The sequence below is a fragment of the Botryllus schlosseri genome, chromosome 2, assembly GCF_051294905.1.
Source record: "Botryllus schlosseri isolate E-star chromosome 2, Bs_hap1, whole genome shotgun sequence".
Lineage (NCBI taxonomy): Eukaryota > Metazoa > Chordata > Ascidiacea > Stolidobranchia > Styelidae > Botryllus > Botryllus schlosseri.
The window spans coordinates 38,886,235-38,896,574 of NC_137237.1; the positions used below are offsets into that span (position 1 = coordinate 38,886,235).

The following is a 10,340-nucleotide window of genomic DNA, read 5'->3' on the forward strand; positions in this document are numbered from 1 at the left end:
AGAACAGAAATTACTTTACTTTGCTAGTTTACGACAACGTAAGCTGTAAGCTTCGATCACTTCGTTTTGCGGTCAATTTATTTGTGATAGAACAATGGAGGCTCTGTAAAACGCACGATCATTACATGATTGGTCGCTATCACGGTTACACCATCGTTTCGCGAACAATCCGAACATATGCAAGATGCAGGGATTTTCATCGACGCCGATTACTTGATGACTTGAAATTGACTCGTGAATTTTGCTCCGAGTCACAAGTCAATCCACATTTCTGCTACGCCGAGTCAAGTTAAGTCAAGTCATTTTAGCAAAGTGACTCGAGTCAAGTCAAGTCCCACAAAAAAGGTGACTCGAGTCTGACTCGAGTCAAGTCATGTCTCGAGTCATCCCAACACTGGATTCATGATACAACAACTGCTGCTTAGGCTTTATTAATGTATACCTGTCGGCCGTGGCCGCCGGACACCAAACGAAACTTTAACGCGAGGCCTCACTACTATATAACTGTAGACTAATAGGGGTAGCAGGGCACGGCGACGCCTAAACTGTAAATCCATGGTTAGATCATGTAAAATTGGAGGAATTACTGCCATTCATTATGCTACAACGCTAAAAGCGCCTAAACCTTGACCTGAAAGTCGTCATCGCCACACGGGATTTTCAATACTTGATGTAAGATTGACTGCCACGACTGTACCCACTATCCTATCCTGATGTAGCCTACGGTAGACGTACTGAGTAACGAAGTACTTATAATTTTTACCAGTACTCATGTAGTTTGCTCTACTTGCAGTTCTTGCTTAAGTAAATCTAATTTTCTTCATATTTTGTGATTTTCATACTTGCTTTTCGCTACTTACAGTTTGTCAAGTAGCAGTATGTTCTTCCGAAAGGTCGGCTGACTGAGACGGAAAACATTATGGGGACGAAATTTTTATTCGGTTACAAGTAGAATTGTGGATTGGTGGCATACTGTTATAGCAGTTAATCAGAAATAGCCACATTCGATGCATCTGCGCGACTAATGCTAAATGGCCAATCACACTACAAATAGGTGCAATTCTCAAACTTATCTCCAGTTACCGTGATACGGAAGCTATGTCACGAGTGGCTTATCACAATTTCATTCATAATCGTGATTAAAACACATCTTAAAGATACTTCATTCTTAACAAAATACATAGGCTAAAGAAGTGGCGAGATAGCGCAGTGGTAAAATCCGCGGCTACAACACCAATGGATGCGGGTTCGAGTCCGACCGCGGTCGACTTCCGAATTACGATACCTAAGTGTTGGAGGTTTACCTAGGCTCCTCCTCGTTACCACATCCGCGTCAGCGGTGTCTTACAAAAGCCTAGAGGTGGGCCGTGCTATAAGTCGGCAGTTACGGAAAATAAAAAGAATTTCGGCCTGGTGTAAATGACCATAGTAGTCGACAGCAGAGGTGGTCAGTAACGAAGTACTTCTACTTTTTGAAGTACTTGAAGTAGATTTTGCCTACTCAAACTACTTTTTAAGTAGTTATGATTTTAGACTACTTCTACTTCTACTTGACAGTTTTCAGTTTTGTAGGCAAAAATAAGCGTAGAATGCCTACTTACTTACTTACTTGTGAACCACCACTCCTACTTCTACTTGAGTAGAAATTCCGGCGTTACTTCTACTTCTACTTGAGTAGCGAAGATGGCTACTTTGACCACCTCTGGTCGACAGACACCATGAATACCCCAAACAAACAAACAAAGGCTAAAGAGAAAGTAGTTTACCTACAACACAGTTATGTATAGAAAACTAAGTAATCAAACACATAACCGCATTGAGTAAGTAGTGAAAAAAGGCCGATCTATTTCACTCTTGACCATCGATCTCTACTCTCATGTTACAAATCAAAATAACTGTCCCTTTCCATTCGCAACTATCCAACGTAGAAGGCTCATTTCCGCGAAGCAGAACCATATAACACGTACATATATAATATATATATTTTACTAAGATAAAGTGTGTTCTGCAGTGTAATTAGCGTTTATGGACTCGTAATATTCATTCATTTCTTCCCACAATGTGATCAGCTCGAACGGTAGCGCTTTATGATATGTTTTGATAGTTGAGAGACAGTACGGAGTCGGGTCTTTCAATCCCCAACTGGCAAAACTCTTACGGCCATTGATTGGCTTGACGCCAACAGCTTTGGCTAGCGTACCCACGAAAGCGTCATCAACCGGGAGCATATACTTCCAGAAAGTGGCAATCCATAATCTCACCACCAGACTTCCGCTAATCAAGAAACCACCTCCGGACACGTAAGGCGGGTAGAGTTTATCCGGGTACAAACGTCTGCTCACGTAATACCTTGAGGTATTCACGCGGACTGGCGGTTGGCCCATAAGCGTTGACCCGGTCCAAAGGTCTTGTTCTCTTTCGACTGGAAGAGACATGAGAAATTCCAGAATATTTCTCATATTCATGAGCATATCGTCATCTCCTTGAATTAAAAAGGGTACATCCATACAGTGTGTCGCATACCATTGCCACAGCAAACAATGCTTCAAGCTTAAATTGTGAAAACTGTCCATGAAATCCCATTGCAATATATCGGCATGCGTAGTCAATTCGTCCCACAGTTTATCAGTGTCTTCGTTTGTCACACAATCCCCCAGCAAGAAAACTAATTTCACTCTTACCCCTGTCGTGTGGTATGTCCGCGATTCGTTGCCCCATGTTTCCCTGATAGCATCTCTTCGAAATCTATGGTTACAAGTAGACTTGATACCCATTAAAAGAAAAACGTCATTTTTGAAATTAAAGCTATTGAAGCCATGCGGGTTGTTCAAACTGTCACATGTGTTGTTATCTGAAACTATCAATCTGTAATCTCTTTTTTGTGAAATTACTTCGGCACTGGTAGCGTTTATCATCAGGCTCGGGTCCGTGTGTTTATCCATGCTTTCAATGCCAGGCAGTTGATACTTGTTGCCGGTGCTGAAATTTAACGTCTTTAGCGCGTTTACAGTGAAATTTATATGGGCGGCGAAACTGCCCTTTGCTTGATAGAATGTCCGGTTTGTTTTGGTGACGTTGTCTCTCAAACGACCGAATCTTACGCTGTCAGATAGGTTCTGATTGGTCGCGTGCCATTGCGACCTCAGCATTCCTGTAAGAAATGTTTACGTGATTAGAAAATAGACGTCATGTTTACGTGATTAGGCATTAGACGGCATGATCACGTGTTCAAGATGGATCCTCAGCGAGCTGTTTAGAAATCACGACTAAACGAAATTAAATTATTACTCTGGTAAACACTACTTTTGTTGACTTTGATCAGACATTGATTTCGACCAACTTTTGGTCGCTGAATTTAGAAATGACTCCCGTTTTTCTCTATCACATCGATTTGTTAGGTTAGGCGCCACCACATTGTCTAGTAACCAGGTCCTGATATTTTTAGCATACGCCAAAAATACAAAAATAGATTGTTTCTGGCAATTTTCGGATTTTATTTTGGTAGTTATGGCATCACCAGAAATTATTATTTGTATACTCGAATTAACGATGTAAAACACTGTATATTCTAATCTGTCATATCAAACGAAAGTCACAAACGTGCAGTGTCCACTTTGTATCATCGATCAGCGAGAGTAAAAACCGAATTAACAACTGCGTTGGAGAGTCAATTTACCAAATACAAAACCGACCGACTGCTTCTGCAATATCGAGTCCGAATAGTCGGTTCGATATGCGTGTCAAGGGTTGCATTTAAACATGGTTTAAAAAGTGTTTTTAAAAAAGACCTTTAAAAAAATGTGTTTTTTTAAGCAGCAAAAGTTATGCTATAATTGTGTCAATACTTTACAAAAACATGTTGTATGAGCCTACGGACAATTACCCCCCGATGTAACCCACGTATATCGATATGAGATGGTTGGAACCCTCAAAATAGTTCAACAGCAATATAGTACATATATTTACCACAGGAGCTATTTTTACCCTAGATTTTCACTTGTCAATGTCTATCCACTGTGACGTCACAATTGAATATTCGTGACGTTACTGCTTAAAAAAAATTTAAAAAAATAAATGTATGTTTTAAATTGATTTTTATTTTAAATGCAACCCGAATGTAATTACCAACATTGACACAGATCACAATACCACTAATGATATGAATTAAAAATCGCTGCTGACACGTTTGAATCAGAGCCCTTCACTGGCAAACCGATGGTTAGAAATCACGAGTGGCTTCAATATTCAATATAATATGAAAAAAAATATCCAATGTGCGAACAAACAAAAACAGTAACGGACAGAATGTTTGCAAGCCTGTATGTGGTACGCATTGATGGGGATCACTTGTTGCCGACTGAGGCATTTTGCACTCTGTAAGTGTGGTGTTCAATTGTTCATCGATGAAACTATATCCCTATTGTCCAACGCGACACAGTTTATCACTCATTGCACCATATGTTGACACTTTCATTACCAAGTTGAAAGTAAATGGAATTATATATACGCATTGGTCTATATGCGGGATGGGTCGCGCGTGTCGGCTACATGGGATAACAGGAAGTACGAACGTTGACAACAGCAAAATGCTTAGTCATTGAGCAACATTCCTAATTGCAGAATATCATCAACTGCCCGGGTTGATCAATCCACAGTATATCGTAAATCCAGATTTTAGGACTCAACTTTTTGGCCTCGATCCTAAGATTTTCAGTCACATTACATAGATGCCCTGGACGGTAGACTGCGGCCTTCCGAAGGGTTCATGGACCTCAATTTAGAAATGAAGCGTAACACACTTGTTTTGTAGCTTCATGCAGACTCATTTCAATACTTGTTGGCATTTCTATCTAAAACCTTCATAAAAATCTAGATTTTCAAAAAGCCTTATTTTTGGCGTCTTCAAATTTTTATTTTGGGAAGTTTTGGCATTTGGTTACCAAAATGTCAAAAATAACATGGCCTGCTCATAACTTAGGGTTACGATACGTCCTCTTTAAAGAGGATTTGTCCTTTTTTTACTTCTTTTAAAGTGTCCTCGGAGGACGCCCTTTTGTCCTCTTTTTTTAAGATTATATCCTCTTTGTTGAGAATTTTGGTCAAATTTGCGGCCAAATTCGACTGAGATGCCCTAAATCAGCACCGAAGTAACGCTCCTGCAGGTATTACGAGAGCTGAGCCGGAAAATTGACCTTTTTACCACCTGATAATGTAAAGGAAAAAACTGTACTTTCGGCGCTGAGCGAGAAACTTGATCTTTTTTTGAGTCAACCGACCGCGAACCTCCGGATTTGCAACTTTAGAAATTTTGAAAAAGTGGCCTCGTTTCAGATTTCCAACATATGGTAACCCTATCATGACCGACATAAAGTGCTACGTTTAATGTTTTGTGTTTATGGTATAAAACGTTTCAAAAATCACACGGAGTTGAAAATACATCGGGAGACTCCAAATAAACATTTGCCCTCTCTGGTAGCTTATTACGCAACCGCAGAATTGCAGTGCCCATAGACACTAACAATAGTGAACGTGATTTCGAAGAATATAATTGGTACAGTGGTGAGTTACGAATAATTATTTTTAATAGCAGAATCATAACATTGCATGGAATTCATCAACCAGAATTGGCAAATACATGTATCCTATTGAAAGAATCGTCATATACCAGCCACGTAAAAACGCATGTTTCTGATTTGAATAAATGTAATGATACCTAATATATTATTGGCTTCGGCGGAGCTGTTCACGCTGGCATGGTTGAATTCGAAAACTGAGAAGTATGTCGTTCCATGATACGTGGCTAAAAGTGACACGATCGTAAGCAACGCAACGGACACAATGGATTTCCATTTCTCCAACCAATATTCCTTCAGCTCCGCAGGCGTCATTGCAGATATTCCTGATGAAACAAAATGAGGATTCGGGCCGGTTAGATGTCAAAAATCCACTCAAGTTCCTCCATATTTTCATACGAATTATATCTGTATGTCTGATTCTCAGACTCCAGTCACCAGACCGGTGCGAGCCCGTGTCTACTTTACTGCACAGGAAAGGATAATGATCAGTGAATCGTACTAGAACTTGAGACGAAGATACGCAACAGTGACCACTGACCAGTGTGATTAAATTAGGGTTGCCATACGTCCGGAATTTCCCGGACATGTCCGGAATTTCCCTGTTCAAACTAGCGTCCGGGAGGAATTTCCAAAATATGCCAAATGTCCGGAATTTTGAAGACTTGACATAATTTTTTCGTGAATAAGCATAAAAATACTATTTTCTGGAAATATTTATGCTGATGCATGATATTTTTCTTCGCGCTGTGCGCGATTTACTGTCACATTCATTGAATTTGATATGGAGACTACCACCCTCGCAAAAACTGCAATAAAATATTGACAAAAACAACATTCATTTACTGGAATAAGCCTAATTGTAATCGCAATCATAGGAGAGCGGTATATTAAGGCCGTTTAAATGCTTTATTCAAAGATAGTGGTGATGTAGGGTGATTTTAAAGCTCCGTGGTGCGCACCGGCATAAGGCTGATGAGCAATCTTATCATCAGGACATGAACATGACTTAACGATGTGCAATTACGTTCCCTGTATTTTAGAACTCATCATCCTCAACCAGCTCCGCCGCTACTCTGATCAAGTGGGAGGGGAGTAGTATCTATATAGCAATATATGGAACAACCAATATTATTGACAGAATTCAGTCAAATAATTTAACGACCAAATGCACAGAGAATCCAGATTCATATAGCAAGCACCCACCGCCCAGAAATTGCAACGATTACCCTGTAGTGTTGGCTCAAAATCATTGTTCATTTGAGCGGGAAGGGGCTGAAAACATGTGCTTTCGGTTCCGGTTACACAACACACAGCCACATACTCCTGAACCGGATCGTGACCTCCTCTGGTCTATGAGCAAAGCTTTGCTGGTGTTACGTCATAACTCATTTTGAAATCCGCTAGTGGGCGCTGAAGAGTGTCCGGAATTTGCGTTGCTAAAATATGGTAACCCTAGATTAAATATATCGATGGACATCGTCAACGATGTACATAAATAATCGGGATAAGCCTTGTTGAAATTACATGACAACATGCAAAATGTAGGCTACAATACTTAACGGGATGGCCAAAAATGAATCACAGCTGATTTGAACCAGATATTGAAAATTTGGCTAGAATCGGAATTTATAGTGGGAAAATCGTAAAGCGATTTGTACTTAAACTATAGAGCAGATGTGTAATGTTGCAATACATTAAACTGTAATCCTAATTAACCTAACAACATCACTGCGAAAATACGGCGAAAAATATGGTATTTTTAATGGCGTAAATGTGTCTCGAGCTTGAAGATATTTTCCAGCTAATCATAGACAATATTCACATTTCAGTGAATTGATTTACTTTGATTATAATAATTATTAAATGACACCGCTATATACTTCAGCATACCTAATTTCCAGTGTCTCGCGGTATAGGAGGAGAATCTGTGACATCAACACATTCACGTTCTGCAGCTATGTTAGTTAAAACAGCAGCATCATGAGCAAATTTGATCTTGTGCGAGTCACTTACCAGTTATAAGTTATTAACAGCATATCGAAAAAGTCATAACTGGTAATATGGAAGCTGTCAATCTTTGCCAACAAGGTGATTAGTAGGGCAAGTTATTGTTGCACTAAAATCGTGCGAAAGTTGCACTTCAGTTTATTAAAAGTTGCAGTAAAAGTTGCATTGATACTTTTTTATGATTGGGGTATTTGGTACTCGAATGGTTCCGTTGTATAACCCAACTTTTTAAGATTTGTGGGGTGTGTCTGCTTGTTCCGATCCTTCCTTCGTTATTCAATGGATCATGCATACATTTTATGTTCTTTAGGTTTGAGACCTATATGATCGCATTTCGCTGTCAGCTCCAGCGGAGCTGTCAGATCTGGTAACTTTCCATTTCACGGACGGTTGGGCGACTCCGCCTAAAATTACATTTTAATTAGGCTAAGATACAAAGTTCAGAATACTACTGGAGTAAAAATGACTAGCGGTCCGCTGGTTGGACAGGACATCCCTACCTTATGATGTCATATTACCATATCGCAAGGTTATTGCTTCTTCTTAAGGAATATCCACACACGAATAAACACACAGTCTAACTCACCAAGGTATGTCGACAAAATGTGACCTCTACGAGACGCAACCAGTTTTTGTTTGTGCGGGCTTCGTCAAAAGCCAAGCTGTATTTCCCCTTCTAATATCGTTCGGGCATTGTCATGCTTGGATGGGATCGCTGAACTTTCAACTTGAAAGCCAACGGATGCGTCACAGAGTAGGCTACATTGAGATGCAGTTAATCAAATACATTGCTTTTTGGTGTACATCTTAAAGAGAATAGTATGATACCAGAAATAGTTTTACAGCATGTTTCTTAAATCACTCCTTTACATTCAGCGTAATACTTGATAAAAAGTTGCAGCAAAAAGTTGGATGAAAAATCGAAAAAAGTCGAAATATAAATTTCCTTCAAACAGCTTAAAACCTCGTGCTACGTAAATTATGAGTATTTAGAAAGCTGCCCGAACCCGAAGCTGTAACAAATTTTGCAGCAATTGCAAAAACTTGCTCCATAGTGATTAGATTCGATTCAACATACAGCACGAAAAATGAATCGATTGGATTTGAAATCATCGATTTGAATTGCCCGTAACCAGTCTATGATGCTGTGCTTACCTCAATTGTGTGATCGAATCTGGATCTTCCTCAATAGCCATGCGAAGCGGCAACCACGTTAAACCCAACAATAGGGAATATATCAATTACAAATTTGTATCCTGAAACTCAATAATGATGCGAATTTAACGATGTTCACACATCATACAACAGTAACATATGAAGCATGTGTCTCGATACAGCTCATAAGTCATGCGTTGCATGTCAGAAGTACTCTGCCGAGCCTTCGCGCTCAGAATTCTACCTATCTTACAACGACGAAGGCTCAAAATTAGAATGCGGCTCATTCGTATAAAAGCGGTACAGATACTTCTAAATTTCCAGTTCAACATCTGAAACTTCGAATGCCGCAGGGGAACGCACGAGCTGTGTGCGAAAGCATTGAACTGACGCGTATGTCGCGTGAATTTACTTTATAATTAGGTAACGCGATGTTATCATCTTTTTGCGATATCGCTTGGAGGATTACAGAAAATGTACAAGTACTTTTGTAGACGATGTAATATTAGACAATATAGGCCTATATTTTTATAGATTCAGGTTAACTATAATGATTTACTGCAAAAATGATAGGTCACCAGTACGAATATACTCTGCAGAAACCTTTAGAACAGTGGTTCTAGACCTTTATAAACCCGCGGAACGCTTACGCTAATCTTCAAGCCTTCGCGTAACCCCAAATTTTCTCCGAGTCCTAAAAACAAAAATCTAGCGCAACACATATCTAACTAGAGGACTAATACATTACTGTAGAATACTTATGCACGATATGGCCTTTGAACAACTAGAGAAGTGGTCGGGAATCTATGGCTCGCGAGCCATATATGGCTCTTTGGGGTATAAGATATGGCTCTTTGACAAATTTTACTTTTGTACTTAATTTATCAATATTGCAACAACTAGTTGGTAAATTTTCTTGACGGACCGAATAATTATTCTCGTGGCAGCATTAGCATGTCTTTTAGAGGTCAAGACAGACGGTCAAATTTAAGTTGAAGTCGCGTCGGCGACGAACACGACTGGCGAATTTGATCTACCCGCCATCGTGCGCCTCGAAATCTTGGAATGCATGATACTTTGACATGGCGACGCTTGTAGAACAATGCGGTTTTCAAATACATACTGCCTTCCTGATCCACGCCGATACTTCCTTGGCAGTGACTTTAACAGTTACAAATTGAAATTAAAAACAATTCAATAGCTATCCAAGTTCTTGGTTGGTAACGTAAGTAGCTTTCTAGAACCGTATGTATAGTCGGGCTCTTCAAAAATGACTTTTTTCTCAAATCGTTCTGGCTACTTGATAAAATTGTTAGGTTACCTAATTTAAGCCTACACACAAAATTTGGTTCAATTCCAGCCAGTAACCGCATTGCTACAGGAGAAGTAAGTTTCTATTTATTATATAAATATAAATGATGAAAAATTTGAAAATTTTCTGTTCACCCCATGAAAGTGTTAGGCTGTCTATAGAAACGATGCTCACCAAATTTGGTTCAATTACAACCAGTGGAAGCGGAGTTATTGCCGTCGAAAAATTTTGATTTGAATAAAATAGTATTTACGGTGAGCACAATTACAATAAATAAACAGAGAATCGGT

The 10,340-nt window shown here is 39.5% G+C and overlaps 1 protein-coding gene across 1 annotated transcript; it reads right to left on the reverse strand.

Annotated features, from left to right (window-relative positions):
* Window positions 1–1,964: 1,964 nt before the first annotated feature.
* LOC145434627 (UDP-GlcNAc:betaGal beta-1,3-N-acetylglucosaminyltransferase 7-like) lies at window positions 1,965–8,929 on the reverse strand. The gene is made up of 3 exons (XM_080311971.1): window positions 8,739–8,929; window positions 5,714–5,899; window positions 1,965–3,151 (listed from the first exon to the last, which is right to left on the reverse strand). Exons 2-3 carry the CDS (start codon window positions 5,886–5,888, stop codon window positions 1,989–1,991), a joined length of 1,338 nt encoding a protein of 445 aa, XP_080168097.1. The 5' UTR covers window positions 5,889–5,899; window positions 8,739–8,929; the 3' UTR covers window positions 1,965–1,988.
* Window positions 8,930–10,340: the final 1,411 nt, after the last annotated feature.

Excerpts from the sequence above, each read along its gene's own strand:
- LOC145434627 (XM_080311971.1), bottom strand. The coding sequence starts at position 5,888 with ATGACGCCTGCGGAGCTGAAGGAATATTGGTTGGAGAAATGGAAATCC. Across the intron at positions 3,152-5,713 it reads CGAAGCCAATAATATATTAG|GAATGCTGAGGTCGCAATGG; the intron begins GTATCATTACAT and ends CATTTCTTACAG.